The sequence below is a fragment of the Chrysochloris asiatica genome, unplaced genomic scaffold (assembly GCF_000296735.1).
Source record: "Chrysochloris asiatica unplaced genomic scaffold, ChrAsi1.0 scaffold00003, whole genome shotgun sequence".
Lineage (NCBI taxonomy): Eukaryota > Metazoa > Chordata > Mammalia > Afrosoricida > Chrysochloridae > Chrysochloris > Chrysochloris asiatica.
Window position 1 is genome coordinate 27,609,028 of NW_006408521.1, and position 20,305 is coordinate 27,629,332.

At 37.4% G+C, this 20,305-nt stretch overlaps 1 protein-coding gene across 1 annotated transcript in view; it reads left to right on the forward strand.

Annotated features, from left to right (window-relative positions):
- Positions 1 to 20,305, forward strand: part of FAM178A (family with sequence similarity 178, member A) — a 62,250-nt gene that overhangs the window by 23,115 nt on the left and 18,830 nt on the right. Inside the window, exons 12-18 of the mRNA XM_006831254.1 lie at positions 4,494 to 4,596; positions 6,306 to 6,482; positions 7,354 to 7,451; positions 7,993 to 8,080; positions 15,088 to 15,219; positions 15,719 to 15,796; positions 18,293 to 18,379. Coding sequence (XP_006831317.1) covers positions 4,494 to 4,596; positions 6,306 to 6,482; positions 7,354 to 7,451; positions 7,993 to 8,080; positions 15,088 to 15,219; positions 15,719 to 15,796; positions 18,293 to 18,379 — 763 coding nt within the window. The remainder of the gene's footprint in view (positions 1 to 4,493; positions 4,597 to 6,305; positions 6,483 to 7,353; positions 7,452 to 7,992; positions 8,081 to 15,087; positions 15,220 to 15,718; positions 15,797 to 18,292; positions 18,380 to 20,305) is intronic.

Here is a 20,305-nt window from a genome sequence, read left to right on the forward strand (position 1 = left end):
ATAAATACCATTCTTGATTTTTTTTAATTTCTCAAAGTTGATATTGATCTTGAATTGGTACATTCTTAATCTATTAATCAGATAACATTCTTAATAAACTGTGTTGTTCTGAAAGCCATCATCGTATTTAACAGAAATAATGGAAACATTCCCTTAGGAATTTAAAAAGAACACTATTAATATCACCAATTTTAACATTTTATAGGGACTGACCCAAGCAATTATATACAAAGAAAAAAATAAGCTAAAAAATTTGGGAAAGAGTCAGTGAAATACTTTTTTGTAGTATTCATTTAATGTATACATGGAAATCTAAAAGTCAGCTGAAAAACTCTGACAAATAAAAATTTGGTATGGGTGGCTGTGTACAAAATGAATAGAGAAATCCGTAATCTTCAGACATAGGAACTTTACTACACTGAAAGACTCCATTTATATAGCAAGAAAAAATTGAAATAGTAATGAACTTAACTAAAAATACTTGTGTGTGTGTGTGTGTGTAATTTAAAATGTCTCTAAGGGACCAAAAAGACCTTAAGAAATGGAAAAGTATACTGTGCTTGGGACACTGTAGGATAAAGCACTGGACCTCAAGGTCAGTTTGAACCACAATTTTTGGCAGTTCAGATTTACCAGCCGCTCTTGGAAACCCTGTACAAGGGTCGCTATGAGTTGGAACTGATTCGATGGCATTTAAAAACAACAATCCTGGTGTGGCATTGTTGGATAAGCACTGGACCTGAAGGTCTGTTTGAACCACAAGGTTGGCAGTTCAACAGTTGCTCCTCAGAAACCCTATACTGAGTATGAGTCAGAACAGACTTGATGGCACTTAACAACAACAATCCTGGTTTGGCACTATAAGATAAGCACTTGATTTCAAGGTCGGGTTGAACCACAAGGTTGGTAATTCAAACTCTCCAGGCTCTCCTCAGAAACCCTATATAGAGTCACTATGAGTCAGAACTGACTCAACAGCACTTAACAACAGCAACAATACAGCAGGACTATAGAAGTGTAATACAATGAGATCTCCAAAAGCCAGAACCTATATGAGACAGAAATCTGTCAGAGAAGAAAAAATTAAAACATTTTCCCCTAAAATTAGTGGTAGGAAAGTGGTAAGACTGCACCCTGTTGAAGGTGGAAAACTTAAGAGATCCAGAAAAGCAAGGCATTTCCATTGAGTTCCTATTCTCACAGGTTTCACTGTAGGAAAAACTGGCACAATTATCTTTATAATCCTAGAAGCAGAGAAGATAGTTTATGTATGAACTAAAACCCAGGTTCAATTAAAGGTCTGTATTTCATCAATTAAAATAGGAAGAATGCTTTTCCAGCCCATCCAAAAACTCCAAGCGTTTCTCCCAAATAATACTAAAATACTCTTAACGTAACTATACCTATGGAGTCCTGGTGGGGTGCTATAGGTTAATGTGCTGGACTGCAAGGTTGACAGTTCAAGCTCACCAGCTGCTCCTCAGAAACCCTATATAGGGTGGTCTCTGTGGGTCGGAACCGACTGGATGGCACTTAACAACAACTATATATAAACCCTTAGCTAGAGATTTCTGCATAATTGATAATCATTTTAAATACCAATGGCTTTTGGGAGAAAAATGTAGAAGTAAACTGAAAATCAAAAGACCAAGTTTGCTGGTCTGATAGAGACTGGTAGAACCCCCAAGATTTGCAGAATAGACAACCCTTTAGACTTGGAACTAAACTAACCCCAGGGGCTCAACTTACAACAAAATGATTGATGGGCCTATGAAGTGAACACCAACAGTACATGATCAAAAGGACAGGATTTTGCCCAGAAATAAGGACGCCTGGTATGCCCCATAGGATAGTTTTAGTTATTAATTATATTATTATTAAACTGCAGACTACATGGCTGGCAGTTCAAGCCCACCAGCTGCTACTTGGAAACCCTGTTGGGGAGTTGGAACCAACTCGAGGGCACTTAACAACAGAGCTCAGAAGGCAGGAAAGTATAGGAAAGGACAAATGGAAGTGGTGGAATGAGGGCTGTTGTACTGTGAGGATTGCAATCAGTGCCACAAAACAATGTGTATAAATTGTTGAAAGCCAGTGTGCTCAGTAAACTTTCACCCAAATCACAATAAATAGTTTAAAATATCAACTGCTGTATTACCTAACATAAATGAACTCAAATTAGTTGTCATGGTGACTTCACATATATATCTGAGTAGAACTGTACTGTGCTCCATAGGATTTTCATTGACTTTTTTCAGTAGAGTACCAGGCCTTCCAAGGTGCTCTGGGTGAACTTAAACTCCAACCTTTCAGTTAGCAGCTGGGCACGTTAACCATCTACACCTTCCAGTGACTACAGTAAATTCACTAGTGAGTGGTAATTTTTGTATGCTGTATACAACAGATTTAAATATTTCTTGACTGTAATGAGCATAACCTATAAAAATTAATAATGAAGATACATAATGATTGCAGTAAATCACATAGTAAATGCTAATACTTAGCATAAGAATTGTTTTACTTGATTAATTAACAGTTGAAGCATTGCCTTAGTTTAGGTGACCTGAGTAGGCAGGTGTTGACTGTAGTCATTGTCGCTATATAATAGGCAAGAGTGAGCTCAGATGAGCAGGAGTAAGCTGGGGAAGAATGAACAGAAAAATGCACCAGACTGGATCCTATTGAGATAAGACCACAATTCACTCTACTTTCGCTCCCCAAGATGTACATGCATCTGAAGCCATTTTTTCGGTGTATACAGGCATACCTTGGAGATGCTGCAGATTCTGTTCCAGATCACCATAACAAGAGAATATCACAATAATGCATCATATGAATGTTCTGGTTTCCCAGTGTGTATACAAGTTACACTATGATGTAGTCTTTAAGTGTACAATAGCATTATGAAACAGTTTGAATATTATATTACCAAAATATGACATAGAGAACACGAAGTTAGCACATGCTATTGGAAAAGTAGTGCCAGCAGGGTTGCCACAAACCTTATAAAAACGCTTTCTCTGAGAAGCACAATAAAATGAGGTTTCCCTGTATATGTGTACTCTACCCAAATAGTAGATTAGAGATTAAGATGCTTGCAAATTAGTAGAGTAAAATACTGTCACAGAATTCAGATACTGAGGGGATATTACTACAGTTCTTTGTTAACTGCTATTCCACTAGGTATGATGTTATAGCATAAACACTGGATGGGTGGTTCAGACCCACTAGCCATTTCTCAGAAACTCTTTTGGAGAGTCACTATGAGTCAGAACTGACTCGCTAGCATTTCACAATTCTTCTGGTTACATAAACCAAAATTTGAGTCCTGATGAGGCAATCTGCTTCTGTAAAGATTTACAACCTTGGAAACCCTCTGGGGCTGTTCTGTTCTGTTCTAAAACGTTGCTATGAGTCAGAATCAACTTGATGGCAAGGTATAGCTTAATTTCTTTGGATTCTTCCTCCCTTAGTTCTCACATCCCTGTGGTTCCCTTCTCACAGCTATTTTCTCCTTTTCACTCCCACTGCCCTCTTTTCAGGCCTAACCTTGGCAGAAATCTCCACTCCTTCAGAGTTTTTTCACCTCCACGCTGCTTTTGCTTTTCACTGTTGGAAGATTCCTTTTATGAAAGCACAGCCTTGAACTTCTCTGTCCCCTATCCTCAAACTCTTACACATTATATTTAAGACTGACTTAGTTTCTATTCTGCTCTCTCCCTTTTGTTGTAACCAAATTGTTCTGCCTTTATTGTCCACATCTGCCATGTTATATTGGCTCTTCCTCATGTTGATCTTTCACCTCCATCCTTAGTGTCTATCCATCAAAACGTTACCTATCTCAGTGAAGCATTGTTTATAAGAGCAAGAATATTGGTACATTAATTATCATCACTAACCCATAGTGCTTACTATGTGCCAATAGTTACTGTAACTATTAGATAGTATTTTGATACCTTATCATTTTTAACCATATAAATGTATTGAAAATTTTTCAGAAAATAGCATTTGTCTTATGAAGGTCGAGTTCATGTGTCTCCACTTCTCTAAACATTCACTTAGTACCTCAAGCAGAATTGAGATGCTTAGGATTTGGTCATTTTATTGCTGTGGCAATTTCTTTAGGCTGTTGGTGAGGCCTCTAACTAGTGTGAATTCTTACAGCTACCGTCTACAGAGTTCTATGATGAAAACAGCAGCGAGGATACTGCCTTATGAAAAGTAGTTTATTCAAGGGAAAACTAGTACTTAGGGACAAATCAGATTCGTGTTTGCCTAGGATGGAACACTGATGTGAATCTGACATGAAGGAACGTTTATGATGATTTGATTTGTGTGATGGTTACACTAGCTCATACATATTTATCAAAACTTAAAAAGGATGCATTATGTAAATCATACCTAAATAAAAACCAATTTCTTGAAAGTGTCTGATATTAAAATGAGTGATTATTTTGTGCCTAATTTCACCTTGCTTTATTCACTTTCAGTAGTTCAGAAACACAGATGACCTCAGTGGGGAAGGGAACTGAAGAGTCGTCTTATAAGCCAATTTTTTCAACTCTTCCTGAAGCCAATGTTTTAAATGTGGTTAAGGTAGGAAAGAATTGTCTGTGTCTCTTTGGCATAGAGCTAAAAATGTTTCATTTTCTTATTAATGCTTTCTTTAAAAATCAGTAGTATCTTACTAGGCAATTTCTAGTTTCTGAAATTTTTAGGAATAATCGTTGTATTAAAGATCATTTGTATTTTTTTTTTTAATATTAGGAGTGAAAGGGAAGTTTAGGGTAGAGTAATTAGCAATCCTGTTGTTATTATTAGGACCCATCAGGTTGACTCTGACTCATGGCCACTATACACAACAGAACCCAATACTGCCTAATTCTAGGGATAACTTAAAGAGCACTGGTAGCACTGTGGGTTAGGCATTGGCTGTTAACTGAAAGGTCACTAGGTCAAACCCAACTGCTGCTCCATAGGGGAATGATGGGGCAGTCTGTTCCCATTAAGATTTATAGTCTCAGAAACCCTAAAAAGAATAGATACGAGTTGAAATCAACTCAGTGGCAGTGGGTTTTTTATTTTAGGGATATCTTTACCAAAAATGTTTCTGTATCAAATATGTTTCTGAAACATGCATTTTTTTTTTTTTTAACTTGGTTGTAGATCTATTTATAGACAATAGTTTTACATTCAACAAATCATGTACTTGGTTTCATCTCAATGATTGCAATCCCCCCCATCAACCGCTGTCCTACTTCCTACCTGTGGTTACCTATGTACAAATAAACTCTTTCAAACTCATTTATGTATTTATACATACATAAGGAGCTCTGGTAGCGTAGTGGTTATGCATTGGGCTGTGAACCACAAGGTCAGCAGATCAAAACTACCAGCTGTTCCATGGGAGAAAGATGAGGATATCTTCTCCCATAAAAATGTACAGCCTTGGAAACCCTGTACAGGGTCGCTATGAGTCGGAACCGACTCCATGGCATGTAACAACAACAACATATGTATATATTCTACTCTTCCTCCCATACCCTTTCAACCTGTGTCTGTCCATGTATCCATACACATAACACTGTTTCAAGATTGTACATATATCACTATTTACCTCTCTCCCCTTCAGCCCTTGCATACCCGCCTGTGTCTTCATCATTCTTTCAACCTCCCTCTTGTATATTGCCCTCCTGCTTCTTAATATATTGCCTTCCTTGTCATGTGAGTTAGCATATGTCTACCTTCTAGCTAGTGAATTACTCTTGCTTCCTTCTAATTCCTGATAACCATCAAAGAATGTTTCTTGTAGAATGAAAACCATTTCTTGAATTTTTACAATAGTGATCCCACACAATGTTTATCCGCTTGTGATTGACTTATTTCACTCAGAATAGTGTCCTCCAGGAAACCCATACATTTTAAAATAGGATGTGTGAAGAAAACAGTTATTTGCTTGCCATATAATTTAGTGGTCCAGAGACTTCCATGCTTAAAAGTGTTTTAAAATAGAAGAGTTTGATCTACCAAAAATGGCAATGCAACTGAGGATTGATGACAGTATGAAAACATATTTAATGGCTAAATTAAGTCAGTGACACTGAAAATCTTAAAAATGAAGAGAATATACATCCTATGAACTAATTCAGATAATAACATGACTATTTCTTGCCTCTTTTATGAAACATCTTATACTTTGCTTTTTTTCTAATTCTCTTTTGCATCTTTTGTTAAAACCTTTTATAATTGAAACTCTTCAAGCAAAATATATTTCAAGTTGTTTTGTGTGTGTGTTTGGGTTTAAGTTTCTAGGCTTGTGTACATCTATACATCCAGAAGGTTATCAGGATCATGAAATAATGTTGCTGATTTTAATGTTGTTTAAAATGAGTTTGGAAAAACAGCTGAAACAGATTCCTCTAGTGGACTTCCAAAGCCTCATGATAAATCTTATGAAAAACATCAGAGATTGGAACACAAAGGTAATGTTACTTCCTTATTGGTTTTATGTATAGCATTATACATAAAGCATTATACAGTGTGACTTTGTAATGCATGGAGAATTGATAGTATTTCTAAGCTCTGCTGTGATCTTTGGCAGATAAAAAAATGAGCCTAAGGAAAGGACTTTTGTGGGAAGCAGTATACTTAAATTTTTGGTAACTGAAACTTTTCTAAAACTGCAGCTATAAACATGTTTATTGGGGGTACTGTGGGCCATGCATTAATGTAAGTGTACTAGAGATACAGATGTAAAAAGGACACCCGTCTTTGCCCTATTGGGACTTTCATCCTTATCAGAGGGTTAGGTAATAATTAAATGCATATTATAATACCATCTCAGGCTATACTAAAAATTCTGTGCACAAAAATTAAATAGGTCATGGTATAGAAAGTGGCAGGGCAGGGATACTGTGCTATTTCAGATGAGACAGAAAGCCTTTTTGAAGTAATATTTGAGCAGAGACCTAAATTAATTGATGGGGTACTAAAATATGAGGATTCCAGAAGTGCAGGAAATGTCAGATCAGGAACATGATCTTGCTCAACTTTCATCATACAGATTAGGAGACGGATACTTATATTTAGATCATTGTTTTTCCAAGATAGACTATTTAAATGCATATAGAGGTAATACAACACAAAACATGAATGGCAAATGAAATTCTGATAATATTTGTTTGTTTTGGAGTTTTAAGATAAACCTGAATCTGTGTACTGTGTACAGTTCAGCAGCTTCTAGACTTCATGCTATTTCTAAAAATAAGTGCTCTTTTTTATAATATTGGAAATTACAAGAAGGGATGTGGATGACATGTTTGAAAAGAAATTTTACTGATTCTTTGTTTTCAGGTGCCTGATCTTTGTGTAGCCATAAATGAACTCTCCAGTCATCCCCACAACCTTCTGTGGCTGGTACAGCTCGTTCCTAACTGGACATCACGTGGAAGGTATTGAAAAGTGAGAATTGAATATTAAGAAGCTTCATGATGTTTACATTAATGCTTTGGGAGCCTTTATTTTCATTCATCATTCTTTAAATATTACACCAGATTTATTTATTTCATATTCAGTTGTGGGAACAGGCATTAACTGATTTTTTTTTTTTTTTTTCTTAAGTCAACTGCAATCATTTTGATTTTTTAAATTTTAGTTTATATGTTAATTTATTATAAATGATACACACCATAAAAACATGCATTAGCATGCATTTGCTTTCGTAAAAAGAAATTCTAGAAGTAAAGTAGATTTTTCTGTCAGTAAACTAGCAGGGTCAAAAAATAAAGGCTCTTAATGATTTGCCTGAGCTTCAGGTAACTTCTTAATTTTATGTACACATATTGTACATGAATTTTTTTTCTGTGTTTCTAAGCTTAGGTATATTTTTGTAGTCTTCTGAACACAGTGGCTGTTTCCAATGAGAAATTAAAAGACTCTTTTTAGCAGTACTGATTAAAATATATTTTAAATACTTTCAAATTTTAATTCCAGGCAACTGAGACAGTGCCTCAGTCTAGTGATTATTTCAAAGCTTTTGGATGAGAAACATGAAGATGTCCCTAATGCCAATAATATGCAGGTATAAATACATTTTTATTTATTTTTCATGGGGAAAGTTAGTGAGGTATAGAGAAATTTGAATGGCCCTAATAGCATAGGAGTCCTGGTGTGGTGCTGTGGGTTAATGCGCCAGACTGCAAAGCCATTTGTACTGCAAGATCGGCGGTTCAAGCTCACCAGCTTCTCCTCAGAAACCCTATACAGGGTCGCTATCGGTCGGAATCCACTCAACAGCACTTAACAACAGCAACAATAGCATAGTGGTTACAAATTGGGCTGCAAATCACAAGGTCAGCAGTTCGAAACGACCAGTTGTTCCACAGGAGAAAGATGAGGCTTTGTGCTCCCATAAAGATTTACAGTCTTGGAAACCCTGTACCTGGTCGCTTTGAATTGGAACCAACTCCACAGAATATAACTATCACCACCAAGTCAAAAGTCTTAGGGTTAGTTCTCGATTCTCAAGCATAATACTATCCATGTAGTCTTCAGTACGGTATTTAACTAATGAGATCCAGTTTTTTCATTTGTGAGATGGAGATCATATCACAGCCTCCACTACATGGAAGTCTTGGTGGACTGCAAGGTCAATTTGAACCTCAAAGACAGCAGTTCAAATTCACTAGCTGCTCTTCAGAAATTCTATCAAGGGTTGCTATGAGTCTGAACCAACTCGACAGCAGTTCACCACCACCTGGGATGGTTGTGGTCAATCAAATAATTTATAATAAGCGCTGGGAAAATCATCATGTGCTATATAAAGCGTTGTTAAGTGCCATTGTCAGTTCTGACTCATAGTGACCATATGTAGGATTTCCAAGGAGCAATGGTGGGTGTTAAGTGCTGATCTTATAGTTAGCAGTCTAGTGCTACCCTGTAGCGCTACACCAGGACTCGAATTGGTTTAATTTATCAAGTTTAGCAGTTTTTATCAGAAGATAAATTGCGAAACTATGTGCATTCATTGTATCTCATAATCTGTTTTAATATTAGAATCTTTTAAAATCCTAGATCATAAATGTAATTGCCGTGCAGTACTTATTCAGTAGTGAATCCTATTGTGTAAATTTCAGTATAACCTACAAGCTTTTTTATAAACATTGACAGCACTTGCACTCATGGGGTTACTCTCAGTTGGATATGAAAACTCAGCATACAACTTGATCTAGATGTTCTTGTTTCAACTGCATTTCAGTACAAAGTACTCGACTAGGTTCAAGGGATGAAAACATGAATTTGATATAAACATGTGTTGAAAAAAATTTGGTAACCACTATGGTATAATGTGGTAAGGATTAAAGTGACAGGAGTATGTACAGGTGCTGTGGGGACAAGAGAGATGGATGGGGACAGCTGGTTTCTGCTTTCATGGAGTTGAGCTAGATTTGATTCTAGAGATATGAGGACAATTCCTGAGCCATATGGTTGTTAGCAAATTTCTTAAGCAATATTTACTGTCATCAAAGAAGAACTGGGAGGAGGGGGTTAAATTTCCACTACCTGCTTCTTAATTATTGCTTGTCCTGTTACTTACAGTTTTGTTTTGTTTTTTTTAAGATAATTTCTTAAAGTATTTCCTGTGACCTGTATTATAATGCCATTTAGTCTCCTCTAAGCTTTTTTTTTTTTTTTTAATTTGGGTGCATTTATAGAACAAATTGGTTTTCCATTCAACAGTTCATACACATCTTGTTTGCCATTGATTACAATCCCCACAATGTAATAGCATTCTCCCTGTGTTTACTATTTCCAATTTTTCTTCCTTCCTGCCTTCTGAGCTTTATTCCTAGGTGAATGTTACCCTTTTGATCTCATAAGGTTGATTGTTCTAGTGAGTGCCTATCTCCTTGGTGTTACTGTTCACTTTTATAGACCTGTCATTTGACTGAAAGTTGAGTGAGCCATGGAGGTAAGTTTCAGGTCTGAAAGATGTCAGACCATAGTCTCAGGTCTTCCACCAGTCTTTTTATCAGACCAGTAAACCTGGTCTCTTTGGATTTTTAGTTTTGTTCAGTCGTTTTTCTCCCACTCTATCCAGGACCTCCAGTTGTCAGAGCAGTCAACAGTGATGCCATCTACTAGTTCTAGTCTCAGGGTTGGGGAGGCTGGGGTCCTTGTGGTCCATTAGTCCTTTTAGTTTCCTTGCATCTTTGATTTTCTTCTGTCTTCTTTGCTCCGAATGGGGAGAGACCAACAGTTGCGCCTTATTTAAATGGCTGCTCCTTAAGCTTTCACCCTAAAGCACAAGTCATAAATCTTTAACTTAAAATCCCTTTTAAGGACATTAGGAAAGTAATACCATTTACAATAGCTGCCCACAGGATGAAATATCTAGGAATAAGTGTAACCAGGGAAACAAAGGACCTATACAAAGACAACTAAAAAACACTACTACAAGAAACCAAAAGAGACCTACAAAAAATGGAAAATGTGCCATGCTCCTGGAGAGGAAGACTTAGCATTGTGAAAATGTCAGTACTGCCCAAAGTAATTTACACATATAATGCAATCCCAATCCAGATTCCAATGACATTCTTCAAAGAGATGGAAAAAAACAATTAGAAACTTTATATGGAAAGCAAAGAGACCCAGGATGAGCCAAGCACTGCTTAAAAAAAATAAGGTTGGAAACTTCTCCCCAACTTCAAATTTTATTGAACACTACAGTGGTCAAAACAGCTTGGTACTTGTACAATGAAAGATCAATGGAACAGAATTGAGAATACAGAAATCAACCCATCCACATCCAGCCAACTGATTTTTGACAAAGTACCTAAATAATATTGCATGGGGAGGGGATAGTCTTTTCAACAGATGGTGCTGGCAGAGCTGGAAAGCAATATGCAAAAGATTGAAACAAGACCTTTACCTCATGCCTTATTAAAAAAACCAGCGCAGCATGGATTAAAGACCTAAATGTAAATCACAAAATTATGATGGCCATCAATGAAAAAATAGGGACAAATGTGAAGGCACTAATTCAGGGAATACACAGACTACCAAGCAAAAGTAGACAAAATAGATAATTAGGACATAATAAAAATTAAAAACTTATGTGCATCAAAAGACTTCACCAGAAAAGTAAAATAGGGAACCCACAGAATGGGAAAAAATATTTTGCAATGACACATCAGACAAGGAACTCATTTCTAAAATATATAGGAAGCTACAACATCGCTACAAGAAAAAGATAATCCAATTAAACAATGGACAAAGCACATGAACAGACACTTGACCAAGAAGGAGATCCGGGCAGCCAACAACATATGAAGAAATGTTCATGATCACTGGCCATTAGAAAGATGCAAATCAAAACAACAATGAGATACCATGTCACACCAGCAATAACAGCAAAGATCAAAAAAGTAGAGGACAATAAATGCTGGTGAGGATGTGGAGAGACTGGGACGCTCCTGCATTGCTGGTGGGATTGCAAAATGGTCCAAACTCTGGAAAGCAATATGGCGCTTCCTCAGAAGTTTGGAAATAGAAATACCTTATGATCCAGCAATTCCTCTACTTGGTATTTGAGTAGATATATGCATACCTATGTTCATAGCAGCACTATTTACAATGGCTAAAAGATGGAGACAGCCAAAGTGCTCATCAGCTGAAGAATGGATAAACAAACTGTGGTGCATACATACAATGGAATATTATGCTACCTTGAAGAATCACAAGGAAACTACAAGCCACCACATAACATGGATGAACCTTGAGGACATTATGTTAAGTGAAATTAGTCAGTCACCAAAGGAGAAATACTATATAGGACCAATGCTGTAAAAGACTAAGAAAAGGAACCCATACTAAAGGGGGGGGTGGTTTTGGGGGAAGGTGGAGCACAGGGTGAGGAATAGACACAGGGTAGTTTAGGTGTTAGGGAGGGGGGCAATACACAAGAAGGAGGAGAAGAATGAAAGAACAAGGCAGATAGGAAAACAATTAGGCAGGTTTGCATGGGCTAAGTGGAACAGAGGTAAATAATGATGTATGCACAACCTTGGAACAACAGGACTCTGGGATACAGGGAATGAGACATGGTTGGAATGGGCAAAAGGGGGGAAATAATGTTAAGATGCTTGGCTGTCTTTTCAATCTTGGTTTCCCTGGCATACCATTATAAAATAGACACTTGAAGGGGAGAGAAAGGAATAGCCAGAAATATCACCATAGAAAGCTTGTAAGTCCATCTTCTGCTTATAATTATTGGAATACCTAAAACGGGGCTACAACGAGCCCAGTGAAGGAGGCTTCCTGAGGAGCCTCTGTATTATATAAGACCATAGGTGGTATTCTGAACCTCATCGAGAATCTTCTGAAGTGGGACATTTCCACTTGAAAGGACAAGCAGACCAGCCTGGAGAGGCTAAAACAGAAGGTACTTCTTGAAAGAAAGACAGACAGAAAAATACAAAACAGTAATGGCAGTCCGACTGATTACTGCAAGAACAAGCAAGTTGCTCACCCAGGAGACATCAAGGCAAGTGGTTGGGTCACCTCAGGGCAAACACTTTTCCAAGACTAAAACTCAGTGGGAATACTCCCTGATTGGTGACCACATTCGTCACCCATAAGAGGAATGAGAGGAAAACAGCAATGAAGCTATGAGCTAAGCCCTACAATGTTCAATAGACTCCTGTGAACCTGGGTGGAGACCTGGTTGGCAGTGTGGCAAGACCTGGGGACTCTTGGGTCCAGAGTCAGTGACATAGCCATAGAGGACTAGAGTGGAGAGTGAAGCGTCCTACTGATAAGAGGGGGCATATGCATAAGAACGCCCACACTTGCAGATAATACCCACTTGACCTGGCTTCAATGACTAGATGATTAGAGCTCAACTAGAAGAAGAAAGAGGAAAAGAAGTAATTTGATACAGTTTGATGAACTTGATCTACACCTATGGATGCAGTATCTTAAAAGAGGGAATAAATCTTTATAGCGAGGATCATTCCCACCCCCTCCATACATACAGTAGACAGGAATGGGCAGCTTGGGCATTGGCTACCCAAAATGGGGGCACTACAAAGGCAAGAAGTGACTGGCTTACAAGCTTTCAAGAGGGAGCCTAGATCCAGAGGGCACAGAGGAAGGTAGAATCTCCACTGAGTAGTATCCAATCTGTCTATGTGGGGCTAATGAAAGGAGATGGGGGGGATAGGTCTTTTGTGGTACAATAGTGAATAATTGTTATCAGGACTGACTGTGAGAGTTGGAAATCTAAAGGTAGACATATTGTAGCAAAAGGAGGGGAGTGATTGACTTTGCAGTCTAGGAGCGGAGTTCACTGGGACCATCAAGGGAGAAGAGAGGAGTGCAGGACCCTACCCAGAGAAAGTGACGCCAGAGACGGAGACAGAGACCATGACGTAGAGAGATGGAGGGGCTGTGTTCTGACAACTGGGGCTGGCAGGGTATACCTTTGGGTTGGTTGATGGTGCATGGAGGGATTGTAACCATGGCAATGAAACGATATAGATAGGATGAATGTAAAGCTAATGTTCTCCAATGCAAACTATCACAAAATTCACAATAAAAAAAAAAAAGATACCCTGGTGGCACAATGGTTAAGTACTGTTTTGCTAACGGAAAGGTTGACGGTTTGAACCCACCCAGTGGCTCAGTTGGAGAGAAGAGGTGGCGATCTGTTTGCATAAAGATTATGGCCTAGGACACCCTGTGTGGCAATTTTACTCTGTCAAATAGGGTCTCTATGAGTCAGAATCAACCCCATTGCACCTAACTACTGTGACCATAGGAGGAGTCCACTTTACTCCTGTAGACCAGATGGAAGCTGGAGTAAGATGTGAATCCTCTGGTGACAAGGTACATCTTACATAAGATTTCTTAGGAGGAAGCCATCTGTTGAGAAGGTGGGATGCCCATTCAGAGGACTAAAGCGTCCGCTCCATCAAGCAGACAACTTGACCAGAGCTCAACCCTGACCCCACAGAGCCAGCAGGCATCTCTTTCCTTAGTGCTAGGATAAGCACTGGACCACAAGGTCAATTTCAACCACAAGGTCAGCGCTTCAAACTCACCATCTGCTACTTGGAAGCCCTATATAGGGTTGCTATAAGTCAGAACTAACTCCATGGCACTTAACAACAACAATACAGAGGACAAGGGCTCTCAGGGCATCTCACATGCATGTCCTTTCATTCTCTCCCTCTCTCCACTCTCCCCTCCACATGCTCTTCTCCCCCTCCAGACTCTCTGATGGTCCAATCCTCCCCACTCTCAGACATAACCCTCAAGGCCAACCCACTAAAAAAAAAACCCTTTTAAGCAATTGAAGATTTTTAAATAAAGAGGAAATTGATTTTAGTAGACTATAGGAGAGCTAAAGGGGCAGAATTAGGAAATGTAAAATGAACAGATTGTTGAGTATTGTTAGGTACTGTCAAGTCTGTTTTGACTTATGGTGACCCTATGCGCAACAGAACGAAACACTGCCCGATCCTGCACTATTCTCACAATTGTTACATTTGGGCCCACGTTGCCACTATATCAGTCCTTTTTTGGGGGGTCCTCATCTTTTTTGTTGACCTTCCATTTTATCCAGCTGATGTCCTTCTCCAGTACTGATCTCTCCTGGCAACATGTCCAAAGTACTAGAAGCAAAGTCTCGCCATTCTTGCTAAATGTACTTTTTTGCCAAGATAGTTGTATTTGTTCTTCTGGCAATCCATGCCATGGTACTTCCAATATTCTTTGCCAACACCATAACTCAAATGCATCAGTTCTTCTACAGTCTTCCTTATTCAGTGTCTAACTTTCACATGTGTATGAGGTGATTGAAAATACTATGGCTTGGGTCAGGCACACCTTAGTCCCCAAAGTGACATCTTTTGTCTTTGCTTTTCAACATTTCATAGTGGTCTTCTGCATCAGGTTGCACTTGATTTATTGACTGCTATTTCCATGAGTGTTATTTGTGAACAAAGGACACACTGAAAAAAGTAGCCTATAAAGAGAACTCTATTAGTTAGCATTACTTAATGTTCTTTTCTTTTCTTTTGATAGATAACAGTTCTATATCACTATCTTGTACAAATGAAGCCTTCTCATTTACTAAAGAAAATGGTTTTGAAGAAAAAGACTGAACAACCAAATGGCACCATTGATGAGAGTCTTCATTTGGAGCTTGAAAAGCAGGTATCCAGAGCTAGAAGGTCTCAAAGAGTACATAAGAGCATAATTGATGCTAACTCTCAGCGCACAGACTGATAACATAGGCATTTCTGATTTAAAGCTAGATACACTGCAGCAAATACATTGAAAAGTACCATTCGCTTATAAATTGACATCATGAAATTATTACGTAAACTTGAGTTAAAAATTTAGGTAAAGGATGGTTGTTAGTAATTTAATACTGGGAGTATTATTTTGTAGCCTTAGGACATTTATGAGGTGGTAAAAAGAGTGTGCTAGAGATAGAATTCAGAAAGCCTGAGTTTAATGCTTTTCACTACTTTATAACAGCTAGGTTAACTAGCAAGTCTTGTTTCTTGGACAACTTTCCTAACATGTAAACTGGAGGTAATATCTCTTAGCTGTAAAGCATTTCCTGTGGCCTCTATTCTGATGTCCTTTGGTCTCCTCCATAAGCTTTTACTGTAAATCTGGGAGTTAATTTTATTCCTTTCTCTAACAGGCCTATTATCTGACCTACGTTCTTCTTCATTTAGTCGGTGAAGTTAGTTGCTCTCATTCGTTTTCTTCTGGACAACGGGTAGGTAATTTATGTGTGTTTCCCTTTTTAATAGGTACCTTTACTTTGATGGAATGAATGAGCATCCTTTATAGAGAAGAAAACTTAAAAAAAATTTTTTTAATTAACCTTATATGTGCCATAGAATTCCCAACATACACTAGAAATAGAGGAGTAATAATGACCTTGCAACCATATCATTGACAGATTATTTGTCACCAAATGTTAGTTCTATTTGTAGGTGTGGAACTTAACCATCATAGGTTAGCATCAAGGTAATGTAATCCAAAAATAGCAAGGTCACCAAATACTTAATGGGCCAGCTCTTACCTGGATTCTTCCCATCTCTCCTCTAACCCACTTATTTCTCTGTAGATGTAGAATTCACTTTCACAGTTTAACTGATGATAAGTAAGGGTACTTCAGACTGCATTGTCTCCCCATACCAAGGTTTTCATTTTGATTCTGTCTCCCATAATGCTCTGATGCATACTCCTAGAGAAAATTCTTAATTTCTCTTTAAGTCAAATTTTTTAAAACTTAGTGTCTCCTAGGCATGAAAGAAAAGACACAAGCATAGTTCATGTGGTTTTATATGTTTTTTCTCCTGATTGGAACCTAATGCTGTTATCTATTTGTATTTTTATATTGAGCCTTACAGTTAAATTTTTTTCTAATTAAAAATAATGACAATTATTTTAAAATTCAATGATAGATCGTAAAAGGTACTGATAATCTTTTTTAAAACTTTTGCTGAATTCACAATAAAAAGTTGTCTTTATCATATAATACAGAAAATGAAGACTTATAATCCAGTGCCCACCTTATAAAATTCTGCACAATTTATGCATGTTTAATCATTTTTACAAAAGTAGTCATACTATTCATATTGCTTATAATTACTTTCTCTTAAAAGGTATTAGCATTTCTAAATAATAACTGGTAGTTTAAAACTTTATTGATGAACATTACTTTTTTGTGTGTGATTATATACAGTGTTCAAATAGCATGTATTTGTATTTATGTGTCTTTGCCCACCTGTGCAAGAATCTCTATAAGTTAAATTCCTAGAGAATTCTAGAAATAGAATTGCTAGGTCAAAGGCTGTATGTCAAATTTTCATTATTTATAGTAGTTATTACCACATACTTCCTTCTCAGAAGTACTCATTTACATTCTCTCCATGTACAGTCTGTGGGACTGTATACTTCTAAAACTTGAGGCACTTAATTTTTCTTTAGTATTGTGGTTTGAGTGAAAGCTTACACAACAAATTAATTTTCCATTCAACAATTTATACACATTTTGTTTTTAAACATTAGTTGCAGTTCTCTGGATGCAACAGCATTCTTCTCACTATTTCCTGGATTCCTTTTATATATTTGTCCTTCTTCCTTGCCCCTTCCCACCTTCCAAGCTTTGTTTTTGGGCAAATACTTCCCTTTTGGCCTTGCATGTTGAAATGTTCTTAGGACTATATTCCTCACAAGTGTTATTGTTCACTTTACAGACCTGTTTGGATAAAAGAAATCTGGGGATGGGTTCAGTTCTAGGTTTGAATGTTGCTTAAGAGTCCGTTTTGGGGGTTCCATTAGTTTCTTGTGTGGCATTGTGGATTAATGCACTGGACTGCAAAGTCAGTTTGAACTGCAAGGTCAGCAGTTCAAGCTTACCAGACACTCCTCAGAAACCCTGTACAGGGTGACTGTGGGTCAGAACTGACTTGATGGCACTTAATAACACCACCTACTCTCTATCAGACTAGTTAAATCCAGTCGTTCTTTGTGATTTTGAATTTTGGTCTACATTTTTTTCCTATTCAGGACCTTTTCTGGTCTCAGTCAGATAAGTCAGTAATGGTAGGTGAATACCAGCTAGTTCTATTAGTTTCCAAATAGTAGAGACACATTCACATGGTCCATTCGTCCTTTGGACTAATTGTTTGGCTCTTGAGTGTTTTCTTTCTTCTTTACTCCAGATGGAGAGATACCAATAATTGCATCTTAAATGACTGCTTGTTAAGTTCTTAGACCCTAGTTGCTACTCATCACAGTATGATGTAGAACATTGTCTTTGTGAACTATGTTATTATGCCAACTGACTTAGGTATCCCCTGAGACTAAGTTTTTATTTAAGAACCTCATATGGTTTTCTATTAATAGAAACTTGTTTTGTTCACAGACAAAAAACAAGCTAGTTTCATTTGAACATTCCACTAAAGAATGTGTTAAAGGAAGGACTTTTCAAATTTTGGGGTACTACATGACCCGGTCTGAACTATAGGGTTTACAATTTGGTCTGTTTTCTAAATTAGCGAGTAATAAATCATCATGATCTTGGCAGTTACTACATTTACTGATGTAATGTCTATTGATGATGGGTGATTAACTTCGGAAATTGCTAACTGGGGAATGATAGATTTTTAAATGGTTGTTTGCTATTCTGACTCCATGATCTCTTCTTTGTTCATTATTAAATCTTCTAAGTAGCTTTCATCCTTGTGTTTGTTTTATATAGAAACACTTAGTGCGACTCTGTGGGGCTTTGGAAAAGCACGTTAAGTGTGATATTAGGGAAGACCCAAAACGTTTTTATAGAACTAAGGTAAGTATGATTTTTCTTATGTTTTTTCAGTTTTGTTTTTGTTGGTTTATTATTGTTGTTTAGCCTTGGTTACATTGTATTTGAAGAGAAACATATAAGCCTCTTTATTAGTTAAGTGGGCTTCTGGGACAAGAGAGCAGAGTAGGCAAACGTGCACAGCAGACCCTCTGCAACAAAGACATGGGAGACCAGGTGAAATATATAGATGTTGATTCTGGAACCCTGAGCTTCAAAGGAAAGGATAGAGAGGTGGATAGAATTCTGACATGGAGAGAATACTAAGCCGAAACCGTAAGAGAGGAGAGAAATGGGTGAACTTCCGGCAACTTGGGCTACAGTTCTCCCTTGTTCCCAGCAGCAGGTGACACCGCAGTGTCTGCTCTGCCTGGGGTCAGGCACCAGGCATACCACTCCCACATCTAGAGGCTGATGAATTTCGCCTCATTAGATCTTTTATTACTGTCATCTGTCTTGGAGAGATATCAGGTATACCCATACAGTCCAGTAACATCCGTGCCTTATAAGGCTCCACCCACTGGGCAAACACATGTACCCATTCCTGTACCACCTGATCAACGATAATTATCAGACAAACCTGTCCTGAACTACGTTATACAAACAGCAAGCAGAACTTCATATAAACTATTTCTATCACACCTACCAGGAGACAGGTAATGAGTGCCTGAGTGCCTAAGAACATGCAATCATCAATTAAACATAAATACAATGGCACCACAATGTGTCTTGGAGACCACAATTTAGCTTACATGAAGAAAAAATAGTGGCTCAAATAGGTGACCAAAATAGAGTCAGAAAATATAATACCAGAAATGGTATCAAACTGCCTAATAAGAAATTCAAAAGAATGATACTTGGATACCTTCAGTGGATTCACAAAGTGATTGAGAAAGCTGCAGGTGAAAGTAAGGAGAATACAGAAAAAACCTTTAGAAAAAATCAGGAAAACATTACAAGAACACACTTGACAAATTAAAAATTAGAAACCATACAAAAATAGCAACTAGAAATAAAAAACAATTAAGATTTTAGAAATAGATAATAAAAGGATTGAGTTGATGGAAGGTCAAATTGGTTAGCTTGAAGACAAGTCTTTCAATGTTTATCTGTTAGAAGAACAATCAGATAAAAAGAACAAAAAAAGGAAGAAACCTGTGAGACACCATCAAAAGAAATAACTTATGGGTGATGAGAATTCCAGAACAAGAAGAGACACAAAGAACCACAGAGAAAATTGTCAAAGACTTGTTGGAGGAAAACTTGCCTAGCATCATGAAAGATGAGAAGAAAGGCATTCAAGAAGCTTGGGATAGACCCCAAGAGAAAATCGCCAAGACATACTATAATTAAACTCTTCAAAATCAAAGACAAGGAAAGAATCCTGAAAGCAGCTCAGGAAATAATAAAAAGTTTACTTTTAAAGGAAAAAAATAATAAGACGAAGCTCTGATTTCTCATTAAAAGCTATATCAGTAAGAAGACAATGGATTAGCATATGTAAAACTCTATTAAGAAAAAAATTGTCAACCAAGAAAAATATACCCAGCAAAACTGTCCCATATGATGATAAAATTAGAACATTTCCAGGTAAACAAAGGATTTGTAAACCAAACATACCAGTTTACAACAACAACAAAAATCTAAAAAAGAAATAGTGTACTTACAGCACTTGCTGTAATGATTGAATAATGAATGATTGAATAATGTAATAAATAAGAATAAACCTAACTGAACAAGAAAACCCACACTTGCAGATAATACCCACTTGACCTGGCTTCAATGGCTGGATGATCAGAACTCAACCTAGAGGAAGAAAGAAGAGGGTAAAAAGAGTAATCTGATACAATTTGATGAACATGACATATACCAATGGATGCAGTAGCTCAAAAGAGGAAACAAATCTTTACA